The sequence below is a fragment of the Cladophialophora psammophila genome (assembly GCF_000585535.1).
Source record: "Cladophialophora psammophila CBS 110553 chromosome Unknown aczJe-supercont1.8, whole genome shotgun sequence".
NCBI classification, from domain to species: domain Eukaryota; kingdom Fungi; phylum Ascomycota; class Eurotiomycetes; order Chaetothyriales; family Herpotrichiellaceae; genus Cladophialophora; species Cladophialophora psammophila.
In genome coordinates this window covers 1513612-1526583 of record NW_006912929.1, presented here as the reverse complement: position 1 = coordinate 1526583, position 12972 = coordinate 1513612, and the positions used below count along the sequence as shown (strand labels likewise).

At 52.2% G+C, this 12972-nt stretch overlaps 6 protein-coding genes across 6 annotated transcripts; 2 read left to right on the top strand and 4 right to left on the bottom strand.

The window, feature by feature from the left end:
* Positions 1 to 396: 396 nt before the first annotated feature.
* A1O5_06191 (isovaleryl-CoA dehydrogenase) lies at positions 397 to 1833 on the bottom strand (the record flags this gene model as incomplete). Its single annotated transcript, XM_007746786.1, has 2 exons — positions 397 to 1289; positions 1431 to 1833. The coding sequence occupies 2 exons, from the start codon at positions 1831 to 1833 to the stop codon at positions 397 to 399; spliced, it is 1296 nt and encodes a 431-aa protein (XP_007744976.1).
* A 649-nt stretch (positions 1834 to 2482) lies between these two features.
* A1O5_06190 (uncharacterized protein) lies at positions 2483 to 3379 on the top strand (the record flags this gene model as incomplete). Its single annotated transcript, XM_007746785.1, has 1 exon — positions 2483 to 3379. One exon carries the CDS (start codon positions 2483 to 2485, stop codon positions 3377 to 3379), a length of 897 nt encoding a protein of 298 aa, XP_007744975.1.
* A 568-nt stretch (positions 3380 to 3947) lies between these two features.
* On the bottom strand, positions 3948 to 5457 carry A1O5_06189 (uncharacterized protein; the record flags this gene model as incomplete). Its single annotated transcript, XM_007746784.1, has 3 exons — positions 3948 to 4484; positions 4586 to 4796; positions 4871 to 5457. 3 exons carry the CDS (start codon positions 5455 to 5457, stop codon positions 3948 to 3950), a joined length of 1335 nt encoding a protein of 444 aa, XP_007744974.1.
* Positions 5458 to 6099: 642 nt separating this feature from the next.
* On the top strand, positions 6100 to 7383 carry A1O5_06188 (uncharacterized protein; the record flags this gene model as incomplete). Its single annotated transcript, XM_007746783.1, has 3 exons — positions 6100 to 6680; positions 6761 to 7160; positions 7252 to 7383. The coding sequence occupies 3 exons, from the start codon at positions 6100 to 6102 to the stop codon at positions 7381 to 7383; spliced, it is 1113 nt and encodes a 370-aa protein (XP_007744973.1).
* A 454-nt stretch (positions 7384 to 7837) lies between these two features.
* A1O5_06187 (uncharacterized protein) lies at positions 7838 to 11009 on the bottom strand (the record flags this gene model as incomplete). The annotated part of the gene is made up of 7 exons (XM_007746782.1): positions 7838 to 9175; positions 9232 to 9476; positions 9616 to 9779; positions 9836 to 10031; positions 10146 to 10544; positions 10613 to 10829; positions 10854 to 11009. The coding sequence occupies 7 exons, from the start codon at positions 11007 to 11009 to the stop codon at positions 7838 to 7840; spliced, it is 2715 nt and encodes a 904-aa protein (XP_007744972.1).
* An 875-nt stretch (positions 11010 to 11884) lies between these two features.
* Positions 11885 to 12832, bottom strand: A1O5_06186 (uncharacterized protein; the record flags this gene model as incomplete). The annotated part of the gene is made up of 1 exon (XM_007746781.1): positions 11885 to 12832. One exon carries the CDS (start codon positions 12830 to 12832, stop codon positions 11885 to 11887), a length of 948 nt encoding a protein of 315 aa, XP_007744971.1.
* Between the last annotated feature and the right edge of the window lie 140 nt (positions 12833 to 12972).

Genomic DNA, 12972 nt, shown 5'->3' with positions numbered 1-12972 from the left:
CTTTCTCGTGTAGGTTATAGCGCTGGCAGTAAACAAGTCTGGCAATATGATGAGAGTTCAGCGAATGAATATACCACTATGGCAAAAACTGAGCGCCGGTTTTACAGCTCTTCAGTCTCTAGTAGGCGGGTCTTGTTACTCGACGACGTTAAAAGCCTCACCATCTAGGCAGCCTGGACTGACACATCGACAATCTGGGGCTGCAAACGTAATCAACATCTCTGCAATTTGAGGTCAACAACCTTTTGTTAGAATGTGTGCGGGAGAGAGTGAACAACATCTAAGGCACTGTCTCACAAGATAGCTTCGTGCGGCAGATGTTGCTCGTGGACAAAGGTGTATTGATGAGATCAAGGGCTACCACTATTGAACAGAATTCTATGAGCAGCAAACACCTCAATAACTCTTTGGCAAACCCAACACCCGCTCACCAATGTAGTTTAAGATGAGCTCTTTGCTGATAGGAGCAATTCGCGGTAACATAGCTTCTCGCAGATATCTTTCCACGTGGTATTCCTTCGCATAGCCCATGCCTCCGTGAGACAGAACGGCCCTCTCGCAAGCCTCAAAAGCGGTTTCGGCGGCAAGGTATTTAGCTGCGTTGGCGTATTCCCCAGATTCAAATCCTTGGTCATAGAGGCGGGCGGCTAGGTATACCATCAAGCGTGCACCCTCCACTTTTATCCAAGACTCTGCCAACGGGTGTTGAATGCCCTGATTCTTGCCGATAGGACGCCCAAATACGACTCTCTCCTTACCATAGATCGCGGCACGGCGAAGCGCCGCATAACCTAAGCCGAGGGCTTCTGCGGCAATAAGAACACGTTCCGCGTTCATTCCGTGCATAATTTGCTTGAAGCCGTCGCCTTCTTTGCCGATCCTGTCCGCGGCAGGGACCCTCCAGTTTTCGAAGAAGATGAGATTCGAGTCCACGGCGGCACGACCGAGCTTTTGGATTTCGGTCACCTGGACCTTTGTGCGGTCGAGATCGGTATAGAAGAGCGACAGTCCTTGAGTCGGCTTCTGTATCTCTTCCAGCGGTGTGGTTCGGACGAGGATCAAGATTTTGTTCGCGGTTTGCGCGGTCGAGGTCCAGATCTTGGAGCCATTCAGGATATAGTCATCACCGTCGCGGCGAGCCTGAGATTGTAGCTTCAGAGTATCTAACCCTGCATTTGGCTCCGTCACGCCGAAACAAGCGCGGTCCTTCCCTTGAATAAGAGGCGGGAGCATTCGTTCTTTCTGCTCTTCTGTGCCAAATTTGACGACCGGCTCAAGCCCGAAGATATCTAAATTAATTCAGAGAGTTAGCCATCCAGGTCAATTAGATGCCCCTTTTTGGTCATTATCTGAGCCTGGGAGCCTAATTGATGTGAAACAAAAGATGCGAACGGCTTTAAAGTCTATCAAAGTCGATCGTAAGGACTTACTCATGTGTATCGACGAGGCGCCGGCCAACCCGGCACCAGATTCGGAGATCGTCTGCATCATCACCGCGGCCTCTGAAATTCCAAGCTCGGAGCCGCCGTACTTCTGAGGGAGGCAGATCCCAAGCCAGCCGTCTCGGGCGAAATCCCGATGAAAGTCATGTGGAAATTCATGGTTGGAATCTTTTTCAAGCCAGTACTCGTCGGGGAATCTTGACACAATTTTGGCGATAGCTTCACGGACGGTTCTTTGTGATTCGGTGAAGTCAGGATGATTTGATTGTAAGAACTCATACGCTCGTGCATGAACTCGCCTCGAGCCAAGTACTCGGCCTGGAAAGGTAGGACGGCATTGTTTTCTTAGAGCAGTGGTCGCCGCACGGGTAGCCCCGTGAGAAGAGTACATGATGGACGAACACTATCGTCGCCCTTTCTTCCAGTCCAATTTCGCGCTGCGTAACCGAGGAACAACTGCGACTGTCACCTTTGGTAGGAAAAACTCGACCTCAGTAACAGGCAGATAGGTGCAAAGTTGGCCATGTTAAGGGGAGCCAGAAATCGGTGCACTAGTCTTCACGAGACGCCAGAGCCTGAGTACGGTCGAGCTTCGTAATAGCCATGTCTCGGGGCACAATTTGTTGCTGCTCCCAGTGTTGGTCCAGCAAAACGGGAACCAACCCCTTAGTTACCGAGGTCACCATCTGGGACGAGCAAGAGCGTCCCAACTTTCAACGAAATGGATATCCACCCATCATGTTCCCGTAAAATACACGGGGGAGGCCGATCAAATAGCTGGTTCCGTTGCCGACATCCTGGGAGCTGAGTCGGTAAGGAGAAATGAGCCGGGGACATACGCCGAGGTGTGGTCTTAAATCTGAGGCTATTGCAACACCCCCTTGTCACTCACTGACACATGCTGCTGTCATAATCCACAGGCTTCCAGTGTTACATGCTTCCTTATTTCCGCAACAAAGAAGGCCGGAGGCCCGAGACTTCGACCGGACAACGCAACCTTCGATTGTGGCGCCGATAGACCGCGCACACCTTGGAGAGCCATGGCCGCCGTGCAAGATACCAACGTGATGCCAGAGCCTTGGTTCAATAGACAGCGAGTGGCACATGCTGTACAGCCTTTCATCATTGGCGGCGCTTCAGGGATCGTGGCTACGACATGCATTCACCCTATCGACGTGGTCAAAGTGAGGTTGCAGCTGGCCGGACCGTTTGGCAGCACCAGCGCTCGGCCCAGTGCTTTCTCAGTTGCCAAGAACATTGTGACGCAAGGCAGACTTCTGGACTTGTACCAGGGCATCTCGGCAGGATACCTCCGGCAGGTAGTCTACGGCACAGCTCGTTTGGGGTTTTTCTACACGTTCGAGGACGCGCTGAAAAGAAGAGCTCTCAGACACAATCGCGAAATAACGTTCCCAGAACGTGGGCTTGCCGGACTTATCGCGGGCGGATTGGGCTCATTGATTGGAACTCCCACCGAGGTGGCATTGATTCGAATGCAAAGCGAAGGAGCGAAGCCGCCCCATGAGCGTCTAAAATACCGCTCTGTCTTTGATGCCCTAGCAAGGATCACGCGGACAGAAGGCATCCGGGCGCTCTGGAGCGGCACCTCCCCTACCGTCATCAGGGCCTGCTCGACAAACTTCGGACAACTCACATTTTTCTCGGAGTCGAAACATCAACTTTCAAAACGCACAAATCTGTCGCCGCAGGCTCAGAGCCTGATTGCGTCAGCGATAGCAGGGACTTTTGCCGCCACCTTGAGCTTGCCATTTGACTTTGTCAAGACGAGACTTCAATTCCAGACCAGACAACCTAATGGAACGGCGATGTATAGAGGGACCTTTGATTGCTTCGTCAAGGTAGCCAGAACTGAAGGCTTGACTGCATTCTACCGTGGCTTTGTGCCGTACTACTTCAGGATGGCTCCGCATGCGTGAGTCGCTGGCCCCGTACCTTGATCTGATACAGCCGAGACAGATGCTGACAGCGTTATGAACAGGATGATCATGCTCACGACTTCGGACATTATCGCAAGGTTTTGGGCCCGATAGCCCGCAGAGACATCAAAGATATACTTATGTCACGTAAGCCGGACGCCGTTCTCGTTAAGAACACATCATTACGAACCCTCTTCTTTTTTTTTCTGGTGTGCGAAATGACTATGCAGCGAGTTTGACTTTTCAACAAAAATATGTGCTTCTTCCAGACTTTGACTGCTCTGATCATAGCTGGAGCGAGACCTCTCTCGAGATTGGCACGGTCGGGAGGAGGTTGATCTGTGGTTACGGCTGCACTTATTAGAGAGCTGTCACTAGACTAGATTCGGTGCACATCCACCGGTTGTTGGCCGCTGCTATGAGTACAACAAATCGACCTGAAGTACTACACCAGGCTACGTTAGACGAAAGCCCCAACCGATATCTGAATGCTTCAAACCATTTCTTGAAGCTTCTTCAACACCAGCATTAATGCAGCAGGTCACTTCGCTTCGTCAGCTGTGAGACTTCAAATCTTGGACGATTTCGCAGCTGTCAAGGCTTTCGTCTCTGCGCGGTAGTTCTTGACCAACTGTCTGATGGCCAAATCAAACATGACATCCTCGGTGCCTCCGGGGATCCGTGCGGCTGGAATTTCTCGGTAGATTTTCTCGACCAGCTCGCCCCGGCCTGTCCTCGTGAAACCATTCCCGCCAAATAGAAGCACTGCGCAACGTGAACATTCGTCCAGCACCAAGCCTGCCTTTGCTTTGGCGAGGGAAATGAGGCCGCCCAACTGGACATCAGCTTCTTCCTTCTTCATCTTTGACAACGCGTACACGAATTGCTCGACCCAGGCAGACAAAGATTCGAGCTCGGCCCCGCACCTGGCAAGGCGATTTCGAACCACGGGCTGCTCTATGAGCGGCTTGCCAAAAGCTTCGCGCTCCATGACGTATTCGAAAGCTGCGGACAGCGCGACGCGTGACGTGCGAGTGATGCCGATGACGATGGCCAGTCTCTCGTGGTTGAAATTGGTGGTGATCATTTTCATCCCATCCCCTTCCTATATGTGGCCGAAACGTTCCATAATCAGTGGCTGGGGTTCAGGGCCAAACAGATTAAAACAGGCGGGGATCTAGGCCAAAGCGACTGCAGTATTCATACCTTTCCAATGAGATTCTCAACAGGCACCTTGACGTCGTCGAGTTCAATGTAAGTGGTGCCACTGGTGGTGCTTCCAGTGGTTTTCATCCGGCGCATGTAAACGCCCTCCTGGCCGAGGAGCGGTACAATAAGGAGCGACAACCCGCCAGGGCCGGGACCTCCAGTTCGGACTGCCATTGTGCAGTAATGCGACCAAACACCATTGGTGATCCTAATGCCGGCAAATGGCTCTGCATCAGCAAATTCATGGGATGTAAATCGTCCATCCACGTGGCAAGCACTCACCATTTCTTGGTCCCATTCACCACATAGAACTTGCCGTCCGCCGTCCTCTCCGCCGTGGTGGACAGATTGGCGACGTCGCTTCCGGCATCCGGCTCTGTGATACCGATGCAGATTCTCTTGTCTCCTCTGAGCAGTTCGGGGAGGAACCGCTGCTGTAGCTGCTTGCTGCCATAGGTGATGATCGGAGGCACGCCATATGCCATGCCCGTCGACAACGAGGAGGGCGGCCCGCCGAGTCCAGCTCTTTTCATCTCGCTGATGTAGATGGAAAAGTGGACGTGGTCGAAATCTTCGACCCTCAACCCCCCCAGCAGTTCAACGATGCCCATGCTTTTCAGCAGTTCCACCGGCAGCGGTGCCGGCAGGTTGGGAATCAACATGTTGTGCTTCGAGAACGTCTCGAACACGTGGTCCGGGACGTCGCCTTCGTTTTCCCATTCCCGGGCGTGAGACGATAGGTGTTCCTCGATGAATGCTCGACACGATTTTTGCCATTCTCTGTGCGATTCATTGTAGTATGGAGATGGCTGACCAAGTAGCCATGGAGGTTCAGAGAAAGGTATCGGAACCGATGGTTCGGTGACCATGCTTTCTAGAGCGTCCGGTTGACCAATGTGACTCAGCGACTTTGGCGTCGATAATTTACAGAGACGAGAACCGTTGCCTGTGTTTTAACAGAGAGCATGAAATTGGCCCAGCAATGCCCTGGCCGGCTCGAACCCGCCCAAAGTGTCTAGCGAACCATGATAGGGCCTTGACAGAAAGTGGCGTAGCCGAGGTCAGGAGAAACGCCTCCTATTGGTCCGTACGCTCCACCTTTAATTCGTCCCACTCCAACTTTTGCGTCCGTATCTGGAAAATGAAGCGAGTTCTTGACAGCTAGCGCCCTTATGTTGCCACCTTCCCCTACTTGCGCGTCCAATGTGTTCCCTTGCTTAGCCGAGGCTGATTCAACATTCCCTTCACTGTACCCGGGAGGGATGAACATAGCGGGCGGTACGTGCTTGCCGGCCAGTTAGTGGAAGCCATTTCCGATTAGCATCCCCAGGGTGAAAAGTGCCCATGCAGCCTCGAGAGTGGGTCGAAGGCGTTCAGCCAGCCAGTGTTGCTCGCGCTTTGATACTCTGCACACTTAGTTCCTTCACTGATCTTTCTTCAACTGCACTATCTGTTTGGGCATGATTCTCAACACGGCGACATGATATAGAGCTGGCACAACTGTAGTCGTCATGATCTGTGCCATTGTGCCCTTAGGGCGGCAGCGTCTGTTCGTTCGGGGATACCATACGATGAGAGCCTTGGTCGTACAGGGACGCGACGTCACAGTAGATCGTGCCAGACGAGTACCCGAGTTGAGAGACGACTCGTTACTCGTCCGGCCTTCAGCGATCGCGCTCAACCCGACAGATTGGAAATCTGTCTCCTTTGGTAGAGCCGCCGATGGGTGCATCGTCGGCTGTGACTATGCTGGCGTGGTGGAGGCAGTTGGCGTAGCGGTCGAAAAGCCCTGGCGACGCGGGGACAGAGTGTTCGGCTGCGGCCATGGAGCAAACTTGATGAACAAGGACGACGGGGTCTTTGCAGAGTACGCCGTCGTCAAGGGCGACTTGCAGATGAGGATCCCCGAGGGATGGAGTTTCGAGAGAGCGGCAACAGTACCACTGGGGGCCATCACTGTGGGACAAGGACTTTTTCGAACGTCATTGAAGTTGGATTTACCGGGCGAGTCGCAGCAACGCAAAGACATCCCCGTGTTGATATACGGAGGGACGACAGCGACGGGAGCCCTCGGCGTGCAGTTCGCCAAGTTGTGAGTGCTTCCCATTATTTCCTCTTATGCCGTCACTATTTGGCTGGTCAGAAGGAAGCTGACTGCTAATTCACACACAGAGCAGGCTATACAGTCATCTCCACGAGCTTACCAGAGCAGTTCGACAGAGTCAAACGCCTCGGAGCCGATTTTGTCTTCGACTACACGGATCCTACCATTGGTTCACAGATACGAAAACTGACACAGAACAAATTGAGATACGCTTGGGACACCGTCAGCATTCCTGATTCGGCCAAAATCTGCGCCGACGCTCTGTCAACCGAGTCCGCTTTGTGCCTCCGGTACGGGAACCTCTTGCCTGTCAAGTGTCTACGTGACGATGTCGAAACCACTACGACTGTCATGTATACCGTGTTTGGGAATTTCTTCAAGTTTGGGGACCAAGACATGTCTGCAAGCCAGGAGGATTTCAAATTCGGGCGGATGTTTTATGAATTGACGGAGAAATTGTTGACCGAAGTGAGTGCCGATTCATCCATTTCCCCATGCTCCAGATAGTTTAACACCAGTTCCGCAATCGACAAGTACGCCTCTGACTGACCCTCGGCAGGGCAAGCTGAAGAATCATCCCGAGCAAGTAATGCCGGGCGGCTTGGATGGAGTTAGGGAAGGGTTTGAAATGCAAAAGGCGGGCAAGATCAAGGGTGCCAAGTTGGTGTATCGCCTTGCCGATACAGCATGAAGTTTGTAACATGTAGCAGGCTCGTCTTAGGCTGTGAATGTACCTCCTTCAAACAGCCCCTTTGCGACCAGAAACCCAATGCTTGCTCGGATCGATGGGGGCGTGAAAGAACCTCTACGAAGTAAAAGACGAAAATTCAGTCTAGCCAGGCTGATGACATCCGATAAATTTGTGACAGTAGGAAATATTACCTCCATCGATATGCAGGTAGTGTATTTGACACACTACAACAAAACTTGCTTATTCAATATGATCTTAAGAAGTACTCTTTCGGCGCACAGGCTGATAAGGGGAATCCAAGGCATTCTTAGCTCATAAGTACACTACCTGGCAGCGGGCGCCGTCCGTTCCGTCTCCCACGGCCACACCCATGATCTATGAGTTCATCTGCTTTCTACTATCTCAGACAAATATCTATTCCGAAACCATTCGTTGGGTAACTCGTGATGCCAGATCATAGCTTGAATCCGGAAGCTAGCAATTCTGCCCCTCCACCGCTGATACAGAGCTTCCCCGTCTCCTTGATCCTTGTTTGGAATAAGACCATCTGTCCCTCCTTCCACGTCTCGACCTGGAGGGTTTGGCCCGGAAGCACAGTCCCCGAGAATCTCACCTTGATGTTCTTGAACGCGCCATAGCGGGCCAGGATATGCTTCCCGGTGAGTCCGAACGAACATAAGCCGTGGAGAATGGGCCCATCCTTGAAGCCAGCAGCCCCGGCAATGGCAGGATCAATGTGCAATGCGTTTCTGTCGCCGTTCAATCGGTACACCGCTGCTTGATCTTTGGAGGTCTTTTCGACCGCAATGAAGTCCGGTGCTCGATTGGGGACGGTATAAGAAGCGGCAGCTTTCCCGCAGTTGACAGTGGGGCTTCGAGGGCCGCCAAACCCGCCGGATCCGCGGATGAACAGGGTCGTCTCGTTGTAGAACAGCTCTTCTCCAGTCTGCGCATCGAGACTGGTCGCCCCAGTCACGACCACGGCAGCGTTGCCCTTGTCAGTGATGTCAACCAGTATGGGATGCGATCTGACCCGCGCAGAGGTGGGAATGGGCCATTTGCGGATCTCGAGATACTGTTCGCCATGCAGAAGCATCCTGTACGAGAAATTCGGCAGCAGCTTACCCAGATCAAAGGGCTTTTCCGCCGTATATGGCACAATCACACCGTACGTGGGTAGCACCTGGAATTTAGGATGACCCTCGTAGACCAGGTCGAGTTGATCGCTGGTCGCGCCCAGCGATATGTTGTACAAGATAGCATCCCGGTCGGTATAGGTGAATTCTGAGCCTGAAGACTTGGCTTCCTTCGCTGCCTCGATAGCAACAAGGTATGGATTTCCCTTGGCTGAGGTGGAAGAAGTGGTCTGCGTTTGACCAATGAGCCGCCTGACAATACCAATTATGTTCTTTCGTCCATCGTCGGGGGTTTCGGGGTTATCGGCGCGTCCGTCATCGAAGTTCGTGATTCTCCCCCACTGATCGCGAATTAGTTCTGGGGTGAATTTGTCGACATCGAAGGTGTGTCCACCGGAGCGCTGCCATCGCGTACTGCCCTGCCAGCCACAGCCGACTTCGTAGAGACCTCCAGTCGGTCGTTCAGGCACCTTGTCGGAACACAATGCGAGAACCAAGGGTGCCACAAATTCGGGCTTGCGTGCGTTGACGAGTTCTTCGCTCAGAACTGAGCGTGTCAGTTCTGTTCCGGCCGAAGGAGCGATGGTGTTGACGTAGATGTTGTACTTGGCTCCCTCCTGCGCGAGCGCTCGCGAAAATCCAAGGATACCCATTTTCTAATCATCGTCAATGGTTGAAAAGCCTCGTATTTTGGTCAAGGCTGGTGACTCACCGCTGTTGCATAGTTTGCCTGGCCGTAGTTTCCATATATACCGCTGGTACTGGTCGTGTTGACGATTCGTCCGTATTTCTGTTTCACCATATAGGGATAAGCCGCTTTCGTGCAGGCATAGGTGCCTCGCAGATGGACGTTGACAATATCATCCCATTGTTTCTCAGTCATGTTGACGAAAGCCTTGTCTCGCAGAATGCCGGCGTTGTTGACCAGAATGTCGACCCTGCCAAAATTATCGATTGCTGCAGGAACCCGATTGATCAACACCTCTCTCAGCAAGGAAGTATATAGGGAATAGAGGCTAGCTTTGCCATCCCGCCCCGGAAGGCTGAAGGAAAGGAAAGCCGTGGGCATTGACGACCGTGGGGCAGTGAAATTTACCTGTTTTGATAACTGAAGCCCCATCCTCAACAGATGACTTGTTTCTAACAGCTTTCCCTCCAAAGGCGCGGATCTCTTCCACCACAGAGTCTGGGTTGACGAGATCATTGACCACAACAGCAGCACCTCGTCTCGCAAACTGGATACTGTAGGCACGTCCTAGACTGCAGACATGTGGAGATCAGCTCTGCGTGAGATATATATTAGAAGAAAGTATTACCCAGCACCACCACCAGTAATGACTGCAACTTTGCCATCATATCTGATGTCCTCCCCTGGATCGTTTCTCTCCTGTTTTCGTGCGGCTTCAAGGTGGGCCACCATATTGGCAGTGTTATTGGGATGATCAGGTTTAGAGAAGTCATTGATGTCCGCCCATCGCTTCAATATAGCGCCTGGGGTAAAGGTTTCGTCACCTTGGAATTTGGGAATCAGTCAGTTTGGGCTCAACAATCTCAAGTCTTCCTCCTGCTCCTCCTCTGCGACATCGAGCTATAATCTGGGGACTCTCCTGCCGAAACTAAACTCACATTTCAGTACAGCTCCTGGAGATCGTTCCCATCGAAACTTGGAAACATGGCCGGCACCGACTTCAAAAACGGAGCCGGACTCCTTGTTGGTGGAATGGACGAGGAAACCAACCAGAGGAGAGACATGTTCAGGACTCAGGTATTGCAGCATCTCGGGAGACATGATGGTTGCCGTCATCTGGTTGGCAGCGACAGGTGCAATTGCATTGACAAGGATATTGTACTTGATGCCTTCCTTCGCTAAGGTTTCTGTCAAGCCAAAGACGCCCAGCTTAGCTGCTGAATAGTTACATTGGCCAAAGTTGCCAAAGAGGCCCGCCGCCGAGGATGTCATGACGATGCGTCCGTATTTCTGTTTGCGGAATATCTGCCAGGCGGCATGGGTGCATTTGAAAACGCCTGAAGCCCGGTGTTATTCGAGGAACGATATGGTACATTGTATTTGGCGACCCAAAGGGGTGACTCACCTTTCACATGAACGGCGTCAATGTCATCCCAGTGCTTGTCTGTCATGTTTTTGAAGCTAACATCTCGTAGAATGCCGGCATTGTTGACCAAGATATCCAACCTTCCAAACTTTTGGACGGCATCCTGAATGATCGCGCCGCCATCGAGAACGCTGTTGTAGTTGGCGGCAGCTTTCCCGCTAGCATTGACTATCTCGCCCACCACCTCATCGGCTGCCTATTTCAATGTCAGCTCAGGGACTTGCAAAGTTGGCTGCACATTGCGTACCTTTCTTGAGACATCATTAACAATAACGCTGGCTCCTTTCGAAGCAAGATGGAGGGCATGTGCCTTGCCCAATCCACCACCAGCTCCTGTGATGACGGCGACCTGATTGTCAAACCGCAGTTCTACCATGTTGATAACGAGTGTTGCTGGGTAAGGCGTGGTATTAACAGTGCACGAGCATCTTGTTACTTTGCGAGATTATGCTCATTCCACAGTGAGTGGTCGTTCTGGAACGATTATGTGTGGTTGTCGGAGCCAATCAACAGTGGCATAGAGTTTCTCGTCAAATTTTCCCATTTCACCTGGATCAGGTGCCGAGGGAAGAGAGAGCAGTTTGTAGATACAGTACAGAATTATAGAAGGTGCTGGAGCAACCGCCCTCGGCCTACCGGGTAGCATACCCCGGCACCGAGCAGCGCGGAAACCACAACAATAGTCAGATTTGCCATTGGAGAGCTTGAGAGCCACAGTCCTAGGAACATTTGGCGTTTGGATGATCCTGACATACAACGGGTTTCGTGCATACTTCACAAATTGTCCGTAAGTTAACTTGATCAGACAGCCATTCGAATGGACGTTCGCGATTTATGCTCTAGCAAAAGATGGCATTTTAAAACACAACGCTGTGCCCTGCACAAGTAGAAGATCGGTGCGAGAGCATAGTGGATTCACAAGCAAGACTTGTCATAGTATGGGCCATTCCAAGTTTCCAGGACTTGTCTGTGCTCGCTGGTATACATGGTCTAGACATCCCCGGGGCCCTTTGTATGTTCAACCGGAGACGCTTTTCAACTCGCTCAGCCCCCCAAAACCCTGACAAGACTACACCACCGTCTGTGAAGACCACAGTTCCAAGTATTACCAGCTTTTCTCTTCTCGGCACAACTTCTTCGATCTAACGAGAATAAATCCTGCTTGTATAACGTGGACCTTCGTCGAGAGTTGATTTCGTGTTCTTCAGTAGACTACCACATGCACAGCTTGCCAGTTGGCTTTGTTTGTTCTCAGAGAGTGGTGATAGCTCTGAGTCTGTTTGTAAAGGCCTGCTTTACCACATGCGAGGCGGCACCCCACCGCTGGAACGCATGAATAACGCCTGGATACACGTGCAGCTCCGTCTGAATCCCGGACGCCAGGAATTTTTGGGCGTATGCAAGGTCCTCGTGGAGGAATATATCCAGCTGACCCACGTCCAGATACAGTGGTGGAAGCCCCGTCACATCATCGACTCGAGCAGGCGAGGCAAGCGGTGATACGTTGTCCGTGCCGTAGGCCTCACCGAGATAGGCTGCCCAGCCCGTGAGGACATCGTTAATACTAAAGACGGCCAGGCCTTCCGAATGGTCTGTCACGGTCCGGTCGTCCAGCATGGGATATATTAGGATCTGTTTCGCCAACGGTGGCGAGAAGTTCCGGGCTCTGGCAAGCAGAGTTAGCCCGGCGGCCAGACCTCCTCCTGCACTCTCCCCCATGACGGCGATTCGGTTGACGTCGATGCCCAACTTTTCTGCCTGAGACCGAAGGTATAGCAGTCCAGTCCAGCAATCTTCCACCGGCGTTGGGAAAGGATTTTCGGGAGCCCACCGGTAGTCGACCGAGAAAATGGGTATGCCAGACTGGGAAACAAAGGGCACGAGAGAACGCAAGACATGGCTCGCGCGCACAGATATGAATCCTCCAGCGTGAATGTGCAAAACAGCCGGTGTACGTTCGGAGAGAGTGTATGCGCCTTTCTTTGAGAGGTGATATATCGCAAGCTCGTGACCGCCGGATGCTGGTGCTTTGTACACTTTCAGCTCAATATCTTCCGGGACGGTATACGTAGAGCCAACGAAGAGCTGCTCGTATCGGACTCTCCTTGTTGTCACATCATGCACTGGCAGGACTTCTTTCTGCGCTTCTAGTTTGGGGCCTGCCAGGGCGAGCCATTCAGGATCATATTGTAAGGGCATCTTTTGCTCCAACTTGGAAGACGTCTTGAACGATATCAGGCTCCGGGTCAGTATATGTTTCGTGTCTCGAGGAAGACTCCTAAAAATGGTCAAATTACGCTTGTTCACGTTATGTGGGGCTGAGAAAACTCGTGTCCGAG